This window comes from Tenrec ecaudatus, chromosome 11, assembly GCF_050624435.1.
Source record: "Tenrec ecaudatus isolate mTenEca1 chromosome 11, mTenEca1.hap1, whole genome shotgun sequence".
In the NCBI taxonomy this organism is placed as follows: Eukaryota; Metazoa; Chordata; class Mammalia; order Afrosoricida; family Tenrecidae; genus Tenrec; species Tenrec ecaudatus.
The window spans coordinates 6,809,775-6,833,260 of NC_134540.1; the positions used below are offsets into that span (position 1 = coordinate 6,809,775).

General features: G+C 53.4%; 1 protein-coding gene across 1 annotated transcript; it reads left to right on the forward strand.

The window, feature by feature from the left end:
* Window positions 1-567: 567 nt before the first annotated feature.
* Window positions 568-22,048, forward strand: ALOX5AP (arachidonate 5-lipoxygenase activating protein). Its single transcript, XM_075563584.1, has 5 exons — window positions 568-652; window positions 12,183-12,282; window positions 16,196-16,266; window positions 19,955-20,036; window positions 21,684-22,048. The coding sequence occupies exons 1-5, from the start codon at window positions 583-585 to the stop codon at window positions 21,844-21,846; spliced, it is 486 nt and encodes a 161-aa protein (XP_075419699.1). The 5' UTR covers window positions 568-582; the 3' UTR covers window positions 21,847-22,048.
* Window positions 22,049-23,486: the final 1,438 nt, after the last annotated feature.

The window sequence follows — 23,486 nt, forward strand, 5'->3', positions numbered from 1 at the left end:
CATCACTGTGTCAATCCATCGCATCGAGGGTCCTCCTCTTCTCTGTGGACCTTCTACTTTACCAAGAATTAGGTCCTTCTCCAGGGACTGGTCTCTCCTGACAAATGTCCATCATAGGTGAGAGATGTCTCACCATCCTCTCTTCCAGGGACCCTCAGTGTTTCTCCGAGAGAGATCTGTCTGTCCTTCTGGTAGCCCCGGGCTCTCTGTTCTCCACCAACGCCGCTACTCTCTGGGAGGTGAAAAGGACTGGCATCGAACTTTTGGCAACAGTCTACTAGGGGAGCCCTTGAGGAGGACTTGCGAGCGACAAGGTGGTGCAGGAGAAGTGGCCACTTCGTCCTTGCCGCCCCCCACCTGCCCCCCAGCCCCACGTCTCCTGTCAGCCGCTCGGAGCCACAGGGAGAACCCAGCGGTGAGCAGTGTGAGGAAAGAAGAAGGAGACACTGTGTCATTGTCCTGGGTCGGTCGGAAATGTAAATGATGAAAGCCTGCGCCTAGGCCCTCACTTCCCCTTCCTCACCGGGAGTGGCCGGGCTGTCCGGAGGCCTGACAGTTCGCTCTGGGGAGCCCGACGCCAACATGGATCAAGAAACCCTGGGGAACATCGTCCTGCTGGCCATCGTCACCCTCATCAGCGTGGTCCAGAATGGTAGGGGGACAAGCTCTCTCTAAGTGAGCAGGGGGTGCGCGAGGGAGGCTCTCTTAGGCAGGTTCTTATCATCTATGTGTATGTATATTTGTGCATGTGTGACTGCATGAGCATGGGTGGGTATGAGCATGAGGAAGTGTGTTGAGCGTGAGAGTATGGATGTGTGCGTAAGCACGGACGCATATGAGTCTCGGAGAAAGTGTGGATTTGAGTGTGTGTGAGTCTGTAAGTCTGTGTGCCTGTATGTGTGAGTTTGAGTCGGAGAGTGGGCGAGTATGAGAAACGCTGTGTGAGGGTGCGTGTGTGAGTGTGCGAGAATGTGGCGCAGTGTGTGTCTGTGAGTGTGTGAGCATGCGTGTGTGAGAGAATGTGAGTGCGAGTCTGTGCCCATGTGAAAGTATCTGCAGATGTGTGTGTGTGCGTGTGTGTGTGCGTGTGCGGGTGTAGGTGTGTCTGGACGGGCACACTTCTGCCGAATCTGCGTTTGCTTCTCCTTACTGGACTGGGTGGGTCTGTGTGTATGTGTGAGCGCTTCTTTGTGACGCCGGGTTGTTGCGGGGCGCAGCCCTCCCTTCAAAGGCGTCGACTAACCTGTTTGCTGTTTCAGCCCAGCCCCCCAGCCTCCGGGCCCCGGCTGAGTGTGTAGTCAGCACTGGCAGCTCTGGACCGCAGGAGTGGGCCAGAACCCAGTGAGGGAAGCGGAGGCCCATGCCCGCTCCATGCTGGGCTGTCCGGCAGGATGCTCAGGGGAATGGAGGTCCCGGGATCTGTAGGCGTCTAAAGGAATAAGGAGGGGGAGCCATGTCACAGTCCTTCAACCACTTAGTGTATTGCTTTTCTTAGTGTGAAAATGTTCTTCTTTTGAAGAAACCTGGTCTGGGTTATCTGCTTTTTTTTTTTTTCTGTAGTAAGGTGTCGCTTCGGAGCATGTTCATATGCACTCTAGACTTACATGGAGTATAGACAGGGTGCTTCCATAAAGTATGAGTGAGAGGGTGACAAGAAGAGATAGCGTGAAAGAGGACAGGGGGCTGGAGAGGCACACACAGAGGTGGAGATAAAGACACCCCCGCCCCCAGACTCCCCTCGCCCCCCCCCCTTGCACACAGATGGAGGAGATAACGACACCCACAACTGCCCCGCCCCCTCCCCCCAGGCAGAGGTGGGCATTTCCTACTTGGTTGTTATTTCCATTCACCTTGCCACCAATCAATATGCAAACCGGCTGCTAGGGCCTGGCTAGGCAGGGGCGTGGCTGTGTAGAAACCTTTCCATGTGTCCTGGGTCAGTTAGTCCCCAGGACCATTTTCCAGGGAGAGGGAGGAGACCCTCTGCCCCAACAAGCTTCATGGTCTCTCCCAGAAACCTTCAGCAGCATCTCTCCCCTGTCGGAGCGGCTGCTCAGCAGTGGGGTTTAGCAGGCGAAGGCGATTTTCATACCTCTCCCCTGTGGCTTGAAGCTTCGGTTGATGGAAATGAGCAAAGAAGACGCCAAATCACTCAGGCCACCTGCTGTCACTTAATGACAGCCCTTGAACATCCTCACAGGATCACTTTTGGGGACTTGGGCATTTCCTCAGTTCCGTGGGATCTGGTCATCTTCTCATTGTGAGCCTGGGAGGGTGTGGGGCATGGGTAGGGCTCATCCTTGCCTCCCCACACCAGAGAGCGCCCCCCTGCCCCCCCCCCCCCATGTATCTTGTGTTATCAGTGCCACAGAGTCGGTGTCGTCTCGCAGTGACGGAGTGCAGCTGCCCCGTAACGTCCCCTGGACTGTCCTCTTAATGGGAGCAGAGTGCCGGGCCTTTCTTCCACTGAGCAGCTGGTCTTGCTTTACCATTGTGCCACCAGGACTGCTGCTGAGAGGTGTGACCATTCCGCAGCAAGAGTCGCAAGGAGCAGCCAATCACACCACAGGCCCTCTAGGACACAGTAGGACTGAAGGACAGGGTTTCTGAGACTGAACATTTTTTTATGGGGAGAGAGCCTCAACTTTCTCCCTAAGAGATGCTGCTGGGCTTGAGCTGCCTGTCTTGAAGTTAGCAGCCCAACGCTTCACACACTGCCCCACCAGGTCTTTCCATTCTTCACAGCCCTGCTTTGTTCAGGTCTGGCCCCAGCTCCGGGTTTCAGTTGATGCTAAGGTTAAGAGGGGGCAGGGTGGGCAAGGGAGCTCGCAGGAAGACTGGCCTGAGACTAGGGTCTTGTTCCTGCCTGGTGGTGGGAGTGGGGCGGGTCGTGCTTGGCTAGCTCCTTACTCCCCCTTCCTGTGTGGACCCAATGGAACTTGGTAGAAGGGAATGTCTCAGCTGATGGTGAAGATGGGGCTGGGCTCAGCTGGCTGGTTGTGATTCGTCCTCCCTCTCGAATCAAAGCGGAGGTTCTGGAAGGTTCCCGTGCGCCCTGCTGTGAGAACCAAGTGTCTTTCTCCCTCCAGACTGCGGTGCCCTAGGGGCCCAGCTGTGGTCTGGTGAGTGGGCCCTGGGAGTTTCTTACTAGTCGCTGTCCAGCTGATTCTGACGCGGATTCACATGTGTGTCAGGAGAACTGCACTTCACGGGCTTTTTGGTGGCTGGGTTTTATGGTAGCCACCAGGCCTTTCTTCTGAGGTGTCTCTGAGTGGATCTGAATATCCAGTCTTTTGATTAGTAGTGAAGGGCAATGACCATTTGCATCACCGATGATTTCCCCCCACCACACACACGTGTTAATTCTGTCCAAATATGTGGGGGATGATGAAATTCCTAATTATCTAGGTTAAACATTGGGTTAACTAACTGCAAGGTCATTGGCTTAAACTCACTGGTTAATCTGTGAGGGAAGGATGAGACTCTCTTCTCTGCCAGAGACTGACGGCCCCGGAAGCTCCCAGTGTTTCTACTCTGTCTTCTATGTCCCCAGGAGTCGGAATCACTCCGTGGCAGCAGGTGGAGGTCCGAGAGAGAACTGTTGGGTGCCACGGAGTGGATTCCGACCCATAAGGATCCCATGTGACTGAGTGGAACTTCCCCATGGGAAGTACACGGCCAGGTCTTTCTGCCATGGAGTCACAGGTGGCTTTGAACCGCTGACCTTTGCTTAGCAACTGAGAGCTTTAGCAACGCACCACCAGACTCTGGGAGGAGAGACATGAGAGATGGCAGATGTCTGCCATCTCCAGCCTGGCAGCCCTGCGCTTAGAAAAAGCCCTGTCCAGAGATGAGGACAGAGCACAGTTACCTCCCTCCCAGAATTCCACGCAGGGACAGAGGTGAGGGATAGAAACCCTTTATTAAGCCCAAGGAGCCCTGCTGGCATCGAGGTTACACACTGAGCTGCGAGCTGTAAGGCCAGCAGTTCGAAACCACCAGTTCCTCCGAGGGAGAAAGACAGGACTTTCTACTCCCATGAAGAGTTACAGTCTCAGAAACCCACAGGAGCAGGTCTACCCTGTCTGGTAGGGTCGCTGTGAGTCGGCATCGACTCGATGGCAGTGAGAGTTATTCAGCCGTAAACACAACGAAGATACATGATCGCAGGAGGGAGACCATCTGCAGAGGCCATAATGGTATTCCAAGGACCCCAGGGCGTTGGGCTAATTATGACCACAGAAAACAAAGCCAAACCAATGCTGGGTTGGGACACCCACACAGTCACAGATCAGAGGAGCTCATAGGACTGGTCCTGGGGCCCCCCCTCATGACCACTCACGACCATGCAGCGCTGGTACCTGAATTTCCATTCAGGATGTCCAGACTGGACATCTCTGGGCTGGTAGCTTTCAGCCATGCCCACTGCCAGTTAGGCCATTCCAGCTCAGGTCGTAGTTGTTCATTGGTTCTGACCCGTAGTGACCCTGTGCACAACAGAACGAAGTTCTGCCCCGCCCTGCGCTATTCCCACCAATGTTCTTATGCCTGAGTCCATTGATGCAGCCGCTGTGTCAATCCACCTGGTTGAGGGCCTAACTCCCCCCACCTCCACTTCACCGACCATGACGTCCTTCTCCAGGGATTGGTCTCCCCTGACAACGTGTCCACAGTATGTAAGGCAAGCTCTTTCCATCCTTGCCTCTAAGGAGCCCTCTGGCTGCACTTCCTCCAACACAGATTCGTCTGTCCTTTCAGCAGTTCTTGGTATTTCCAGTATTCTTCTCCAGCACGGAAATGCTCAGGCATCACCTTTTCCTGTCTTTTTTAGGCCCACCGTTCACCTGCATACGAGGCCCTTGAAACTCCCACGGCTTGGTCAGGAACAGTGCAGTCCTCAAAGGACATCCTTGCGCCTTAGTCCTCTAAAGAGCTTTCATGCGGTGGCGGAGGCATCTGATACAATTCATCTTCGGGTCTCTTGACGGCTGCTTCCATGAGCATTGGCTGTGGACCTGACTCCCAGGGCAGGGCAGATGTGGCCTTCTGGGTTTCTGGGGCTGTAAATGTTCACAGGAGCAGAAACACGAGTCTTTCTTCCTAGGAGCTCTTGTTGGCTTCAAACTGCTGACCTCACAGTAAGAAGTGTAGCGCCTAACCAACCATGCGACTCGGGCTGACACTCTGCCTGATGACAAAGCTTGTTTACGGCGCTGGTTACTCATTGGACTGCTCGCAGCAAGGTCAGTAGTTCAAACCCACTAACCGCTCCAAGGGAGAAAGATGAGGCTTTCGGCTCCTATGAAGCATGGCAGCCTCAGACACCCACACAGGAAGCTCGACTCCATCTACAGCAGTGGTTCTCAACCTTCCCAGTGCCACGACCCTTTAATGCAGTTCAGTTCCTCATGTGCTGGGACCCCACATGTTGGCGTAGGCAGACCTGTCTGGAGATGGATAGAGGAGCGGTTTCTCCGTTCCTAAGATCATCAGAAATCTGGTCTTCGGTGACTCCTGTGCAAAGGTCATTCGACCCCCAAGGGGTCTCGACCCACAGGTCGAGAACCGCTGGTTTACAAGGTCGCTGTGAGTTAGAATGCATTCAGTGACACTGAATGAGAGTCAAAACGGACTTGACCACAGAGGGTAGGTTCATGGTCAGAAAGAACTCAAGGGGAGGCGGGATTAAAGCCAAGGCTGAAAACGGAGGTCAAATTCTCCCTGTCAACTACAGGCTTGACAAACGGAGGGCTGGGGTCTAGTTCTAATCCAGCCTGCAGCTGCTCTTTGGGGCTGGCGCTTCCTTCCTGCTGGGGAGACAGATACCTGGGGTCTGTCCAAGTGGGCATGATGTCCATCTAACCGTCTCCCCTGGGTGGTCTCTAAGGGGGATTCGGGGCACTGGAAAATGCAGAAGGGCCCCTGGCCTGCCCATCTGCTGCTGAGGCTGAGCTATCGGTCCCTTCTGGAGTCCCCGGCCCCAAACAGTGGGGACACTGTGAGGCTTTTGTCAGTTGTGCCTCCTGGGAGGGGGGGAAGAGCAAAAATTCAAATTCTCCTTGTATCTCAGGCGTGTCCTAAAAGCAAATACAAAGGGTCCAAAACATGCCAGGAGCCTCTCTTTGCAATTCTAATTAACCTCAAGGTTGCCCTCTCCACTGGCTGGACAGAGCCCAGACAAATATGCAAACACCCAGCCTTTTCTTTTTCACCCTGAAGGTGTTCAGGAACAATTTACATGCCATGAGCAGGCACGGCACAGTTTGTGTCCTAAATGGGACCCAGTGCCGTCTATGTCCGGTGCTGGGTGGCTGGGTGAGTGCTGAGGCCCACTTCCTCCTCCGCCCTCTCACCCAGCCTTCAGCACTCGGCCCTGGTGGCCAGCTTCCGTCTTGGTTCAGCTGACTTGGAAAAGCAGAACAAGTTGAAAAGGCATCGCTCCAAGTGTCCTAGGAGTCAAACAGACCCCGGTACTTCAGCATGATGCAGCTAAAGATCCCACAAAGACAAAACATCTGGGGGAGGTTTCACTCCCACCCTTGGGGACCTCGGAAGAAAGGCCTGGTGATCTCTTCCCCACGGTCCCAGCCAGGAAAACCCTGAGCAGAGCAGTTCTACGCTGTTACACTGGGGGGCCACCAGGAGTCGGCAGTGGGTGTATACAGGCTTGGTAAGGTACCCTGGCGGCGCAGTGGGTCACACGTTGAGCTGCTAAAGGCAGGGTCTGCCGTTCAAACCCACCAACACTTCCGCAGGACCAAGAGGAGGCTGTCTACTCCTGTGAAGATTTAGCCTCAGAAACTCACAGGAGCAGTCCTGCCCTGTCCTATAGGGTCGCTAAGAGTCAGAATCGACTCAATGGCAGTGAGTTAGGGTGGTCAGCAAGGTCAGCCACTGGCCGACCTTCTCAGTAACTTCATAGTTTCACCGTCTCTCTTTTTTGACAAGCCCTGGTGGTACAGTGAGTTAAGTGCTGGTCTGCTAACTGCAGTGTCAGCAGTTCAAATCCACCAGTGGCTCTGAGGGAGAAAAATGAGGCTGTCTGCTTCTGTCAAGAGTTACAGTCTCGGAAATCCTAAGGAGCTAGTTCCCCTCTGCCATCTAGCCACGAGTCAGAATTGATAGGATAGCAGTGGGTTTGGGGTTTTACTTCCCTCTCTTCTTTTTCCTTCTCTCTCTCCGGCTCTGTGTCTCTCTCAGGTCTTGGCGTAAGAGGGCTGCTAGCCACGCTGAGTGTGTTCTGTGGTCTCTGCAGGTGTCGGGTCTGTGTGCAGTGCAGAATGACAGGGGTCTGAGAGTGAGTGGTGGTGAGGAGTGAGGTACAGCGTCCTCTCCCAGAGGGGTCACAGGGAAGAGATGAGCCAGTCAGGGTGCAGGATAGCACCAACGAAACACACACCTTTCCTCTAGTTCTTTAATGCTTCCTCCCCCTCCGCTATCATGCCCCCAGTTCCACCTTACAAATCGGATTAGACCAGAACATGCACACTGCTACCCATACCAGCCCGCAACACAGGGAATCCAGGATAGATAAACCCCTCAGGGCCAACAAGGAGAGTAGAGATACCAGGAGGATTAGGGGAAGGTGGGGGGAAAAAGGGGGAATCCATCACAAGGATCAACATATAACCCCCTCCCAGGGGGATGAACCACGGCAAACTGGGTGAAGGGCAACAGAGGACAATGTAAGATATGAAAGTAAAAATCTATAACTTATCAAGGGTTCATGAGGGAGGGCAGATGGGGGAGGGAGGGGGCAAATGAGGAGCTGATAGATCAACTGCAGATTCAGATGAGGACGAACTAAACTGGTGATACCAAGAACAGTGAGGGGCAGGGATGGGGATGGAGGTCATGGGTGGGGGCTTGTCAAAGGGAGGGGCTTATTCCCTGGGTGGGGCAGAGTCCAGTCCCACCAGCCATTTGCTGGTGCAGGTATGGCTCAGATTGCCTCAACACCGGCTGTAGCTGCCCTGTGATCTGCAAATGTGGGCATCACTTCCAGCAGGAAGGGAAGAATGACCCCATCTTCCTGTTCCAGGAGGTTACTGTAAATTTCATTCCCAGATACTATGGATGTGTCCCGTTTCTCCCCCAACCCACTTCTTTCAGCTTCTGTAATCAGGTGATTGATGAGAGTGGAAAAACAGGATGCAGCTTTAAACACAGGATACGGATTTGGCCCATGTACTGCCTGCCCGACTACGATTTGGGGCCTCGGGGTTATAAGTGACACTGGTCCTTCTGTGGCTGACGGCTTAATAAAGCCGCCCAATTGGGATTCGAGACCTTATAGTGGTCTTTAATCTCTCATGACATATAACACGAGAGATCAACTATCATAGTTTCCACTCCCAAATTCAACGGTCTGTAGTCAGTATAAGCTGGTTGTTTCACAAAACAAAAACAATTGCTCAGAGAGAGGAAGATGAGGCTCACTGTTCCCATGAAGATCTAGAGCCTCGGAACCCCCCGGGGCAGTTTGCTCTGTCCTGTTAGGCTACTGAGTTGGTATCAACTCGATGGCCATGCATTAGAGTTAGAGAGTTAGAGGATTCCATGTGGTGCTGTGGATGTTGGGTTGCTAACCCAAAGGTCGGCAGTTCAAACCTACCAGCTGCTTCCTGGTAAACGATGAGGCTGGCTGCTTCCACAAAGATCTAAACTCAGACTCGCCACCATCAAGTCCACAAGGGCTTTTCATAAGGATTTACGGCTCCGGAGTCCATGGAGCTCTTCTTCTCTGTCTTGTAGGGTTGGGATGAGTAGGACTTGGCAGCCGTGTGTGTTTGTGTGTGTGTGTGTGTGTGTGCGTGCTGATTCCATGCAATATGATTTTGCTGAACAATGAACAAGACAGAGCTACCCTACAGCACAGCTGGGCCCCGGAGAGGGGGCACACAGAGAATTCTTCAGCAGGGCCCTGTGAAACGGGTATAGAGATCTATTAGCCTCAGAGGGACTTCCTCTTGTTTCCTCCTTTGGTAGCTTCCACTCACCTTCCTTTGGTCCTCTGACTCTTTATGGTGATGTGGGTGAAGCTTTGTAGCACGGGTCATCTATCTTCCATTCAGCATCTGTCTTCCATTCAGATACTCACACGCAAAGTGGCTCATCTCATCCACTGAGGTCCCCTCAATGCTTCATCACGCAGCCCACTTCCTCTCTGCATTTCCAGTTTCTGTTCCTCCTCCCCAACTAACTCTTCCGAACCCGATGCTTGGCCCAATGCTGACCTTTCAACCTTGACGGTTGATTGCTCTGAGGAACTTGTACGGGCCAGGTGTAATTGCTCCATGTACGGAGTTGTCTATGAGGCTGAACATTGAGTCACGGGGGTGCGTTCAGACCAGACCTGAGGGGGCACTGGGGGGCCATGGTTTCTAGGGCATTCTACCAGTTTCTCACTGACTAGTAAGGCTGGTCTTTGAAAAAAAAAAAGAAAATTACTCGAATGATTTTGAGTTTCTCTCACTCTATCCAGAACTTTCTAAAGCGATTCTCAAAGGGGACTTCGGGAAGTCAGCTCTCTCAAGGTTCATGGTCGAAAAGCCAAGGCAGGGTGACGGGCTGGGGGGTCACTCACGCGTTTACACGAGAATGACATGCCGTTTCTGAAGCCTCATCCGGAACTCTGTGTAGTGGACCTCTCCCCCACCCCTTTGTAAGCTGAACTTTACATTCACTCACACACACCACCACAACAACAACCAATCAAGCCTGTGGCTGTAAGTTGATCACAGTGATTCAATCCGACAGCGTAGAACTTCCCCTTGGGGTTTCCAGTGCTGCACAGCTTCATGGAAGTAACCAGTTTCATCTTTCTCCCAGGGTGAGACTGGTGAGTTTGTCCTGCTCGCATTTAACTACTGAGCCCCAGACCCGCCTTTCCCATCCCAATCAGGTTGTGAGACATCAACATTCCTATTAAGCTGATAACAGAAAACGAATGAAGTTTATTCTCTATACACGGGGTGGCACAGAGGGTTGGCTGTTAATCACAGGTCAGCAGTTCAAAGCCACCAGCCGCTCCTCGAGAGAAAGAGGAGGCTGTCTGCTCCTGTAAAGGTTCCCAGCCTCAAAATCCACAGGGGTGGTTTTGCTCTGCCTGAGGGGTCGCTCAGAGACAGAATTGACCTGATGGCAGGGAGCTGGAGTTGAAGTTTGGAGCCACCAAATTCACTGATGCCTGAGCATGGTGACCCTGTAGGACAGGGTGGGACTATAAATCTTTATAGGTCAAAGCCTGCCTCATCTTGTTCCCTCAGAGCAGCTGATGACTTTGAATTCTGGCTTCTTAGCAACCCAATGGTTACCCTTGTGTGCCCTGGGGCGTCTCCCTTTTCTTTTTGTAAATGTAAAACTCTGTGTTTATATGCAAAATGGCTTAAGCTCTAGGCTAATAGTTAACAGATTGTTTAAAAAAATCATTTTATTGGGAACTCAGATATTATAACAGTCCATAATTTAGTTAGATTAAGCATAATTGTACATTTACTGCCACCATCATCTTCAAAACATCTTTCTTCTTCAACTCTCTGATATCAGTACCCCTTTATCCCCTCCCTCCCCCACCCGAGCCCCAGGAACCCCTATCATCATATATTATTATTATTGATATAGCTTACCCCATCCAAGCATTTTCTTTTTTCGTACAGGATTTCCAAATCAAGGTCTTATTTCCATGCAAACTCCTAAATCAAGCCTACTGTCCTCAGGTGGACCCGATGCATGGGGACGCTACAGGACAGGGTGGAACTTTCCCTGGGGTTTCTGACACCGTGTGTCTCCATCTTTCTCCCAAAGCACAGCCGGTGGGTTCAAACCACTGGCGGAGCAAGCAAGGAGTAGCAGCACAGTGCTTAGCCCAGTGAACCACCAAGGCTGGTGATTCAACACGTTTCCAGGAGGAAAGAACGTCCACAGGCACTTACACCCCATCGCAGACACCCCAGACAACAGTAAATCCATTGTCATCTAGTCAGTGTCAACTGATAGCAACCCTACAGGGACAGCGTTGACTCAAGGCCAGGGCGTGAGGCAGTGGAGCCATTACTAGGCTGGTCTTTGACCCCGGGGGCATGGTGGATTGCTGTTGACCTGCTAGGCACAAGGCCAATGGTTTGAACCCACCAGCTGCTCTGCAGAGGCTGTCTACTCCTGTGAAGCTTTCTAAAGGGTCGCTATGCGTGGGCATTGATTCATGGATAATGAGGTTGGTGTTTGGTTTTGTTGTTTAACTTCGGAGGGTGTTAGGAGAACTCTTTTTCTCAAGGCTCCAGCCGGGGACCCCATGGGCTTCTTAGCAATGTGACTGCCTTGCTGCCCCCGGCCCCTCCCTCCCTTCTCTTGGTTAATTCTTACCTGGTCTTCAGATGTCCATTAAGGGAGGGAGCAATGAGCAAGCTGGGAGGCACAGGCTCTGCACATGGACCCAAGGCAGGGCTGCTGCCGGAAACAGGAATGAACAGTGGGGTCAACGGAAGTCTTTCTGATTGGCTATTTTCACTCAATTCCTCATGGCAGAAAGACACGGCCAGCAGAGTTTGTGAGCTTAGTGCAAGTACTTTTCTGGAGACTAGTTCATCATGGGGGGTGGGAAGGGAAGAGGGGACCCATGGAGCTGTCTACCCCCCTAAAGAGTTACAGTCTCAAGGTCAGCAGTTCAAAAACACCAGCCAATCCGAAGAGAAAGATGAGGCTTTCTACCCCCATCCAGTTATTGTCTGAGAAACCCACAGGGGCAGTTCTTCCCTGTCCTGGAGGGTTGCTAGAGTCAGAACTGACTTGGTGGCTGTGAGATATCTGAGGTGGCATTTCTTCCAGGAAGCCTTCTGTAACCCAAAGGCTGACTCACTTTGTTCCTTGACCCCCAAGCACCTGTGCATCACCCCCACCCCTCTCAACAGTGTAGACTCCACTTGTTGGCTGATTTCCTTACACTATAACACCCCAGGACAGCAGGGATTGAGTTTTTTTTCACAATTCACACCCCTAACACCAAACCGCTTTGGAAGTAGCTAGCCGCCGCGGCTGAATGGATTTTCATTCAAGGACAGAGTGCTTTTTCCAAGGTAAAGCCAGGCTGGTAAGCCATTTTACATTCTGGTAAAATCCACGGACAAACAGGCTTCTCTTGAATGTGCTTGTGGACACCCAACCTGTCTCTCTCCCTCCAACAGGGTTCTTTGCTCACAAAGTGGAGCATGAGAGCAGGACCCACAACGGGCGGAGCTTCCAGAGGACGGGGACTCTGGCCTTTGAGAGGGTCTACACTGCCAAGTAAGTCCAAACCCTGTCGAGCTGACCAAACGTGGGGGGTGGGCCTTGACCTGGGTTTGGAACCTCTGTCCCAGGGGCGGGGGTCACGAGTCCCCCCAAGGCACCCTATCTCCTGGTCCAGGAGCCCCAGGAAGGCCTGCCTTGGTCAAACAGGCTCTGGGGCCATTCCCTGCCCACTGTGCTCCTGTGCACAGAGAAGTGGGGCTACTGCAGGGGTGGGGGTAAGTGTCTAGCCTCCACAGCTCCCCCTTGTTCTAGAACTGTCTGAGGAAGACATTTTGTCAGGCGGGTTGACCAATTTCCTGTGGGTGAGTCCAAAGGTCCCCTCCTGAAGGGCAGCCATTCCTCACGGTTTCTGAGGCGGCAGGCGGCAGCCCTGAGCTCCCCTGGGTGGACGTCTTCAGGTGACCTGGCTGTTTCCTAACACCAGGTACCCTTGGGCAATGAGGACAGAACAAAGTGTGATGGGGACCGGAAGACGGGTGACACAAGCACTTCCCCTCACCCTTTCCCAGCTCGGAAACAGCGCTGTTTAATGTGAAGGGTCCAGGGAGGACGCAGTGCCATCCCAGATGCTGACAGACAGGCTGCCACTCCCAGCCTCTGTTGTCTTTATGCAGAATGTATGTTAACGGAGGGGGGCAGGTGAGGAGGGAAACTTCCAGACACCCCTGGGGCTGCAGATGGCACCTACTCAGCAGAGATCCTCGGGAGGGGGCAGCCTTGGTCCCCTGAGACCAGAACTTTGAGGGTGATCAAGCACATGGTATGCAAAAGTGGGGACAGGATGGAAGCAAAAGGCAGGCTCTGACACCCTCCTCCCTCACTCCCGGAGCTCTGGGGGAGCTGCAGGAAAGGAGGACCCAGATTCTGGAGACTTAAACTGACCTCCAAGGGTCTCTTTTGAGACAGCTCCCCCTGTCGCCCCACATTCCATTTGTGGCTTCCAACATAGCCTTCGATGGCTGAAGAGGTACTTTGCACAATGGGAGCCCCTAGCTGGGGCTCACCTCTAAGTCACTGGGTGGCTCACTGAAAGGTTGGGGGTTTCAGATGACACAGATGTGCCTCAGGAGAAAGGCCTGGCAACTAGCGCCTGAACTATCAACCGCTGAAAACCCTCTGGAGCCCGCTTCTAGTCTTGACGCCCACAGGGATGCTGTGAGTGGGAGTCCCCATTGGCAGCGGCTGCGGGTGGGGTGTTTTCTCTTTTAGTGTGGGCTGAGGAGGGATGTAGGCACTGGGCTCGGCTGTGGTTTGTCATCCCCGGCCCCCTTTCCTTTCCTCAGGGTTGCACTCACGGGCAGACCCTGGGGCATATTTGGAGGGTTGTCCCAGTGGGATTCGGGATCCCTCTGGACCTCTGCCCTGAGCCTTTTCAGGCTCTGCTTTGGGCTCCTCAGGGGCACTCCTGGTCCCACAGGGTCCCTCTCTGGCCTCCATCCTTCCTCCCACAGCTCGGCTCCATCCGCACCCTGTCTTCCGGGCAGTGCTAGCTGCCTGAGCTCAGAGAAGTTGGCCGAGAGCCTTACAGGGAGAATCACTTCACAGCGGGGTCTTCAGTTCAATAACTCTCAGAATTGGCTTGAAGACCTTTAAAGAGATGGGTTCACCCATCAGAAGAATGCACTTCAGAGGACACACAGGGGCTACAGCTTGGGGAGAGGGGCACACGGGAGAAACGCAAAGGGATGGAGAGGGAGGAGAGGACATCCTGGCCCACCAAACCCCAAGGACGATGTTCCTCCCTGAACCATGGTGCTGGGGGCTGGGGGCTGGGGAACAGCACTGGCGACCGAGTGCAGGAATAGTGCACGGTCTGGCCCACATCACGCTGGGGTGAGGCATGAGGGTGCAGACTGATGAAACCCCCGGGGAATAACAAAAATAGACTTGGGAGACAGAGTGTGGCACCCCATCAGACTCGACTGGAAAACACACATGAAGGCCAACAAACAGACCTTGAACTATTTTTAAAAAAAGCAAGCTGGGCTCAAGACCAATTTCGGAACCATCTAAAGGAGGGTGGGAAAGATGGCGATGGTAGGATTCTGTCTGTGCAAGAGGCTCAGGTTGGACTCCCAGCCATGTGGTTATGCGTCGGTCTGCTAACCACAAGGTCTGCAGTTTGAAACCACCAGATGCTCTGCAGGAGAAAGACAGGGCTTTCTACTCCCCTAAAGAGTGACAGCCTTGGAAATCCACAGAGGCTCCACCCTGTCCTATAGGGGCGCTGTGAGTTGGCACTGACTCCGTGGCAGTGAGATTTTATGAATCCGCTGATGGTCTACAGAGCAGTTCATCAGTTTCCCATTCAATAATGTATCCTCATTTGGTTTCATGTCATTGGTTGTCATCCCTGTGGAGCCTCCCTCCACCCATGTCCTCCCTGCGTTTCCTCCTACTTCCCCGACACACTGAACGTTGTCCTTGTCTTTGCATCTGCGATAGTCGACTGATCTAAGAAGTGCGTCCTTCCCACAGTATGCTCCCCAAACAGACCTGCCTAGCGTGTGGCTGAAAATGATTCCAGGGGGGGTGAATCCAGATCTAGACCTAAAGGTGGCCTAAGGGTCATAATCTCAGGGGTCCACCAGTCTCTATCGGACCAGGAAACCTGGTCTTTTGAATCTAGTTTCACCTTTTTCTCCCACTCATCTAGGCAAGCCCTTTCAGAGAATTTGGTAGTAGGAGTTGGTGTGTTCCTCTGGGTGGATTAAAGAAACAAATTCAGAGACACTCATATGTGTATAAGAAAGAGCTTTATATACAAGAGCAATCGAACATTGAGAAAACCTCCCAACCCAGTCCAGATCAAGTCCATAAATCCAATATTAGCCCAGCTGTCCGATACCAGTCTATAAAGTCTTCTGCCGACTCACGCAACACATGCAATGACGCTGAATAGAGGAAGACCACAGGCCAGTGGGTGGAATGTCTTGTGGATCCCGTGGCGGTGGAATTATCTCAGTGCTGGCGTGGGTCTCCATGTGGCTACTCCAGCTCCAGGGCTCTAGCGTAGCTTCATGTGTCTTGTCAGCAGCCACCAGCAAGCTCTTTATCTCCTTCGTGCCTCCAAATGAGGTAATCAAGCTGAGATCTGAGTGACAGGCTAGACTCCACCCCTTTGCAAGTTGACAGGAGATGATGTAACAGCAGTTGGGCACCATCTAGTTCTTTTTGGTCTCAGGGCAAGGGCGACCAATGTTCACCTGGTTCGTTAGTCTAGACTAACTGTTTCAATGTGTCTTTGGTTTTCCTCATTCTTTGCTGCGGACACAGAGAGACAGACAGTTGCACCTTAGATGGCTGCTCACGAGCTTTAAAATCCCTAGTCTCCACTTGCCTAACTAGGATGTCTCTGAGATGGATCAATGGGATTTTCATTGGCTGATACTTTGGAAGTAGATTGCCAGGCCTTTCTTCCTAGTCCACAGTAGTCTGGAACCTCCGCTGAAGCCTGCTGACATTGCAGCAGCACAGGAGCCACCAGTGACAGCCGGGTGGGGTGGGGCCTCACGTGCACCTGCAGGGGATCGAACTCCAGTCTCTTGCATGGAAGGAGAGAATTCTTCCACGGATGGAGCCACTCCTTAGCCAACCTCATCGTCCCCTCCCACCCTGAGTACCACCCCCACCCTCTGGTCTGTGCCCCCCACTTTTCCATTTCTAGAAGCACAGCGGCACAGCCAGGGCCAGGAGCCGGGCCAACGAGGAGACGGCGAGACACAGGGCGTGTGATGGGAGGCCCTGCGGGACCAGTGTGACTGGAGCTGGCACACATGCTCATGGTCCATAGTGTCTGTCCCCAAGGTGCTCCTTGGGCACAGGAAGCTGCACTGTGAATGGGTCTGCATGGAGTTATATAGTCCTAACGGGTTTTCTTATCTCCCCTGGATACTTGCTTCTACAGTCAGAACTGCGTGGATGCATACCCCACATTCCTCGCTGTGCTCTGGTGTGCCGGTCTGCTGTGCAGCCAAGGTAATTGGGGGGCTGGGGGCAGGCTTTTAGCTGGGGAGACTGGGCCTGACCTGCAGCTGAATCACTGGCCCTGGCGAGGGGAGGTTCCAGGCAGGGACTGCAGGGAGGACGAGACTGCATCGCTAATGCCTGCTCCCTGTGGCTGCTGGAGAGTGAACTGTGCTGACAGGGGGCTTTCAGGCTCACGGTGTGACTCGGAATCCGTAAGTAGTGTGAGCTCCGATCCAAGGGCATTCTGAATGACAGCACCCGAGGGCTCTCTTCTGGGACTGCTGTCACTCGGTTTTGTTGCTAATAAGTGTCCAGAGGGGTGGCCTTCTTCCAGGCATGTGTCTGCAGGCCACAGGTTGGATCCCAGGCCCCCAGCCTCCCCAGGCTACTGGCAGCCCCCCAGCGGTGGCCTCAGCAAGTGGGAGGGAGATGTTCCTTCCCATGAAATAGAAACCAGACTTTGGTGGTTCCAGACGATGAGCTGGAACCCTAGAGGGGATTGACAGCCATGGGCACTGTGTCTGCTGGTGTGGGGATATAGGGGGTCACCTCATGGGCTCCACACTGTGGTCTCTAACTGCCTGGTGGTGTGGATAGCCCAGGGGGCATATGCGAGGCCCAGCCAGACTTGTGGGGACCGTTCAGTGTAACCATCTTCTACCTGTCCAAAAGAGGAGCAGAGGGAGTGTTCTTTGCCCCCATCACCTTGGAAGGTGGTGCAGTGGGTTAGGCATTGGGCTGTTAACCCGAAGGTTGGCAGTTCAAGTCCACCAGCTCCTCATAGGGAGAAAAATGAGGCTGTCTTCTCGGGTAAGGATTTACCTCTTCAAAAACCACAACAGGGGCAGTTCTAATCTGTCTGACAAGGTTGGAATGGGTTAGGTGGCAGTGGGCTGGGGGTGTTTGGAAGCTCCCCATCCATCTTACTTCCCAGTGCTGAGTTACACAAACCACATGCTCGGGTCGGCGTGACTCGAAAAATCAATCCAGACCACACTGTTCCAGGAGTGACCGTTCCTGTTAGTTCTTTGATGGTACTCGAGGTCGGTGAAGTTAGACTTGCTCTCCAGGACACCTGGTGGCTCAATACTTAAGCACTTGGTTGGCGGTTCAAACCCACCCAGGGAGAGAGAGATCCCTGAAGTTCTGCTCCTGTGAGGCGACAGCTTAGCCAGATCCAGAGAGGCAGTTCTACTCCGTCACGTGGCGTCGCCACGTGTCAGAACCGACTAGCCTGCAACGGACAACGACTACATCTACCTAGTAGTGTTTGCTCGACAATCACATGAGATGATGTACCTCTCACACAGAGCTTGGCATCTGCCAGATTGAACCGTGTGAAACTGCCACTGGCTGTTTGCAACCCACACCAAGAACGCTTCCATCTGGCTCTGCCTCACAGCGGAAGCTCAGCGAGTACTCACGAGGTTTGGAAGTCAGACAGACCTGGATTCAGAGTCTCTGATCCGCGTCCTGTTATTCAATCATTAGACAAATGTTTACTGCATGCCGATTCTGCACCAGGTTCTCTGCTACGCACAGAGCATCGAGGGAGGAGTGGCGATTCCTGGCAGGTTGACTTCACCGGGCCATCCGCTGAATAGAGACAGTGATCGATTTAGAACCAGGTGGTTGTGAGGGCTGGAGGCTTGAGCCTCTAACGTGGCCGAGGCAATTCCCAGCACCTTAGCAACTGGCTCATGTAGGATTTGACGAATGCTCGGAATTTTGCAAAAACACCTTTAGAGCTGTGATCCTCTCTCACCGTACGGTCATCCCTACTTGGTGGTAGGGTTAGTTGCCATTGAGTCTGTCTGACTCATGGTGACCAAAGCGGAGCGAGTGATTTGTGCTTGACTGCTAACCGTAAGTTCCGGGTGGTTCCAAAGCACCCAGAGGTGCCGCGCAATAAAAGACCCGGAGATCTGCTTCTGTTCAGTTTCTGAAATAGAATACCAAACCCAAAGCCGTGGATCTGCCCCCCAGAGTTCCCAAGGCTGTAAGTCTCTGTAGAAGCAGACTGACTGCCACGTCTTTCTCCGTGGAGCCGCTGGTGGGTTTGAAGAGCTGATCTTTTGGCTAGGCATTGAGCATGGGACACTGTGCCAGGATAGCTCCTTCCCGTTCAGATAGCTGCCAAGAAGATCTTATGGGGGAAGTTCTACTCTTGTAACACACGGGGACACTATGAATTCCTGAGTTGTTGTTGTTAGACCATTGAGTGGGTTCCAATCCATAGCGACCCTGTGCACAACGGAGTGAGACATTGCCAGGTCCTGTGCCATCCTCACAGTTGTTCCTATGTTTGAGCCCCTTGTGGCTGCCACTGGGTCAACCAGCCTCCCAGAAGGCCTTCTGCTCTTTTGACTGCCCCTCCACTTTACCAAGCACGATGTCCTTCTCCAGGGACAGGTCTCTCCCAAAGTAGCAACCAAAAAAGACCAGACCAGTTGATTCCATTCCATGGTGGCCCCCATGTCTCAGCTGTCCCATAGGGTTTCTAATGGTCGTCACCTACCAAGAGTAGCATTTCTTCTCAGATACCCTCTGTGTGGATTTGAACCACCAACCTTTTGTTTAGGAGTCAGCTGCATCACCATTTGCACCCCCCTCCCCCCCGGGCTCCTTCCTAAGGAAGTAGGAACACTGTTAACAGATACAAAACAATGGCCAGCCCTGCCAGGGAGCTGGCCTCAGCCCTGCCTTCTAACGTCCAGCTGCAAGTGTTCAGGACTCTGTAGGGTTGTGTGAGCACCGCTTGTCACGCTGTGCTTCAAGAGGCTCCAATACACAGGGGACCCTCGACCCTGAAGATCTTTTCTGACTAATCACGATGCAGAACTGGCTAGCCATTGCCCTCCCCAGAGGCCCTGGCGTGAACGCTGACCTTTGGGAGACCCAGCTTCTGAGCTGGGGTGAAGGTTCAAGTCCTGCCTGCACCATTTACCAATGGCACAACCTTACCCCTGTCCATGACCCACCCTCAACCCAAGTCTCCTCATCTGGAAACACAAGGGGCCACGTGGGTTTTGTGGAAAAGAGATCATCAGCGTAGATGATGGGCGTAAATAACTGCATGATCAATACCATGGGATCAGCATGAGGTTATTCTTAACATCACCCCACCCCCACCCTCCCACCCCTCTGCCCAGGAACCTTGGTGGCACAGTGGTTAAGCTCTCAGATTCTCCCTGAAAAGTTGGTGGAAATCTGCTCCCATGAAGCCTAGGAAACCCCATGGGGCAGTTCTACTCAGTCCTGTGGAGTGACCGCCGTGTTGGCATTGACTTGACAGCACATAACAACAACAACAACAACAGCAACAACATCATCTGCTTTCTCCCCAGGGTCTGAGAACTCTCGTAATAGAGTGGTTATGTGTGGGGCTGCTAGCCCAAAGGTCGGCAGTTTGAATCCAGCAGCTGCTCTGTGGGAGCAAGGCAGGGATTTCTACTCCCGTGAAGAACTGTAGTCTGGGAAACCCAGAGGGGCAGTTCTACCCTGTCCTGTAGGGTCACTGGGAGTCAGCAGGGACTCGGCGGTGAGTTTGGGTTTGAGAGCCGAGCCTAGGACCTGTAGCCACGAGAGATGTCAGCATCCATGTTCACATCAAAGCAACCGGAAGAATGTTGTGTCAACCGGGCAGGTCTCCCAGCTCTTGGGCCGGCTGACCCAGGTGTTCTCATCTCTCCCTTAGTTCCTGCCGCCTTTGCCGGGCTGATGTACCTGTTTGTGAGACAAAAGTACTTCGTGGGCTACCTCGGGGAGCGGACACAGAGGTAGGCCGCATGGGCTGGGTAAGGACCGGGTGGGGAGGGCTGTTTGTTGAACGAGAAGTGAGCGAGTCCCAGGCCACCTCCCAGGTAGCATCGGAGGCTCTGTGGGACCCCTTGTCAGGAGCTCTGGTGGCACAGTGGTTAAGCGCCCCTCTGTTAACTCACCAGTGAGTGATTCAAAGCCACCGCGTGGCTCCGTGAGAGAAAGCCCGAGCGGATGCGCTCCTGTGAAGATGACAGTCTAATACGCCCTTTGGAGGGGGCAGGGCACATTCTGCCCTGTCACAGGGGGTCCCTGTCAGCCCCAGATGGACACCACAGCGCCCAACAACCACCATGCAACAGGGTGGATTGGGGGCCTGGGGGGCACTGACTAGGGTTCCCTTTGAGGGCTTTGAAGCTATGTTGGGACCCTGTGGGTGATTTTCCCATGAAAGGAAAATGGCCCCTTAGGGAGGTGGATGCCCAAAGGGTGTTGTGACATCTCTAGCAAAGGTGCTAGAGAAGGGGGCTCTGGGGTGGGCATGACCTTTTCTGTCTGGATCCCCAAGACCTCCTGCACGTCAAGCCTTTCAGGGTTTGTCCAGAGAGACAAGAGCAGAAGCTTGCTCCTTGTCAGTGGGTGGGGCCCATCCTTTCATCAGGAGGCACTACCCTGGTGGCATAATGAGTTCCGTGTTGAGCTGCCAACTGCAAGGTCAGCAGTTCGAAACCACCAGCTGCTCCTCAGGAGAAAGGTGAGGCTGTCGGCTCCAGGAAAGAGTGACCATCTCAGAAGCCTGCAGGGGCAGTTCTCCCTTGTCCTATAGTGTTGCTGTGAGTCAGCATCGACCTGGTGACAGTGAGTCCACTGCTAACAACAACAACAACACAAAAGTATTTGTCCTTGGGTGCTCCTGAGGGAACTCTGACAGACTGCGACCATCTGGGACAGAGCAGAACAGTCCCTGTGGGTTTCCGAGACTAACTCTTTACGGAGCTGAGTGCTCGGTCGGTCTCATTGGGAGGTGCTGGGTGGGATCGAACGACCAACGGTGTGGTTAGCAGTCGAGCCCTTAACCATTGTGCCAGCAGGGCAGATGCCAGCACGGGCCATTGAGCTTCTCCCTGGCGGAGGTGACCGACTCTAGAGCAGTGGTTCTCAACCTTCCTAATGCCGCGATCCTTTCATACAGTCCCTCTGGTGGTGACCCCCCCAACCATAAAATCATTTTCATTGCTACTTCATCACTGTCATTTGGCTACTGTTATGAATCGGGTGACCTCCATGAAGGGGCTGTTTGATCCCCAAAAGGGTCGCGACCCACAGCTTGAGAACCACTGTCTCAGGGAGCCAGCTGTATGCCGAGACTCCAGATAGAATGCCCGATGACCCACAGAACCCACACCCAGGCCAGCTGCCCTCTGGACACCCCCAGTGCCCAGGCCACGCCCCCAGCTACAAGGCCACACCAGGCAAATGCCAGGCCACGCCCCAAGTTACAAGGCCACTCTGGGCTTGGTCTTGAAGGTGTCTTCCGTGGTTGATACACGGTGCAGGCGCCATTGCTCAGACGAGTGGCATGGAGTAGTCTGGGATGGAAGGCGCCTGCGGCTCAGACAGGCTAGGGTTCCGCGGGGCTGCGGTACAGACTCCCTCCTTCTTTTCAGCACCCCTGGCTACATATTTGGGAAACGCATCATCCTGTTCCTGTTCCTCATGTCCCTGGCCGGCATCCTCAACTATTACCTCATCCTGCTTTTCGGAAGTGACTTTGAAAACTACATAAAGACCATCAGCACCACCATCTCCCCTCTGCTTCTCATCCCCTAGCGCTCTCGGCTAATCAATGCCCCCAAGTCCCTCGTAACTCACCTCTTCCCATGGCCGTAAATCTCGCGGCCATCTGGCCCGGCAGCTTGATGTCTCCTTGCTTTTCCTGGAAGAAAATCACTCGGGTCTGCTCCCCGATGCACTCCCCACCGCTCCCGCCCTCTGCACGCCGGCCGGCCGGATTGTTTCTTAAATAAAGCTCAGTGATATGTTCCCGGCCGGTGCTGAGCTCTGATTTATGTGTGTGGTGTGTGTGTTGCATGTGGATGGAGCGGTGTGTATACAGTGTGTGTAGTGTGTAGATGCTGTGGGTGTGGATATGGGATGTCTGTGTGGGGTGTGTGTGTATTGTATGTGTGTGTGTTGTGAGTGGTGGGTCTGTCGTGTGTATGTATGGTGTGTGAATGTGGTGTAAGGTGTGTACCTGTATGTGTGCTGTGTGGATGGAGGAACGTGTATATAGTGTGTGGTGTGTGTATATGGTTTGTGTACTGTGTGTATGTAGTGTGTGTGTTATGGTTGTAGTAGGTATGTGTTGAGTGGTGTGTAATATGTGTAAATGGAGTGTGTATGTGGTGTGTATGATGTATACATGTGGTCTGTGGTGTGTGTGTGCTGTGTGTGGATTAAGTATGTATCTGGTATGTGTATGTTGTGTATGGAGTGTGTACATGTGTCGTGCATGTGCTGTGTGGTGTGTGCATAATGTGTGTTGTGGGTGTGGTGTGTGTATGTTGTATGCGTGTGCATGTGCTGTGTATGGTGTGTAGGTGTGTGCATGATATGTGGGTGTTGTGAGTGTGGTGTATATGTTCTGTGTGTGGTGTGTGCATATGTGTGTGCTGTGGGTGTGTCGTGCATGTGCTGTGTGTGGTGTGCATGTGTGAGCATGTGTTGTGGGTGTGGTGTGTGCATGTACTGGTGTGTGCTGTGTGTGTGGCATGTGCATGTGCTGTGTGTGGTGTGTAGGTGTGAGCATGTATTGTGTGCATGTGGTGTGTGTGGTGCCTAGATGTGTGTGAGTGTGAGTGTGAGCAGGTGTGCGTAGGCTCTGTTCAACAGCTGAACTGGAGTCTTCCCTCACCAGCATGAAGGTAAGACAAACACCCGAGCCTCCGCTTGGTAGGCAAAGCAGACACTGCGGGGGGGACATCTTCCTTTGAAAATACCGTGTATTTGATGTCTGTCGGCTGTTGCTGAGAAGAGGCCCGCAGGGCACATGTGCTGACCGAATGACGATCTCGCTTTGCCCAGGATCCAGCCTTTGAGGTCTACAGCAGAGACAGGCGGGGCCAATTCAGGCGGCACCAGGGCCAGAGAGGGCGGCATCAAGCAGCACCTGCAGTGGTGCCTGGAGTTGCTGTCGCTCCCACACTGACTGTGGAGCCTCCAGGGACACACAGAAGGGAGCAGGGGTCAGCAGTTTTGCCTAGGGGCGTGTGTGTGTGTGTGTGTGTGTGTGTGTGTGTACCCGCTTGAGGCGCTGAGGGAGGATGCAGAGAGAAGCAAGTCTTTATAGCCAAGAAGTGGGTCCAGGTGCAGATCCTCTGAATAAGAGGCCTCTTGGTGGTGCATTGGGCTGCTAACTGCTAGGCTGTTAGTTCAAAGTCACGGGTGGCTCTACGGGAGAAAGATGGGGC

Coding starts and splice junctions, on each gene's coding strand:
- ALOX5AP (XM_075563584.1), top strand. CDS start 583: ATGGATCAAGAAACCCTGGGGAACATCGTCCTGCTGGCCATCGTCACC. Junction 653..12,182: donor CATCAGCGTGGTCCAGAATG/GTAGGGGGACAA, acceptor TCCCTCCAACAG/GGTTCTTTGCTCACAAAGTG. Junction 12,283..16,195: donor GAGAGGGTCTACACTGCCAA/GTAAGTCCAAAC, acceptor TTGCTTCTACAG/TCAGAACTGCGTGGATGCAT.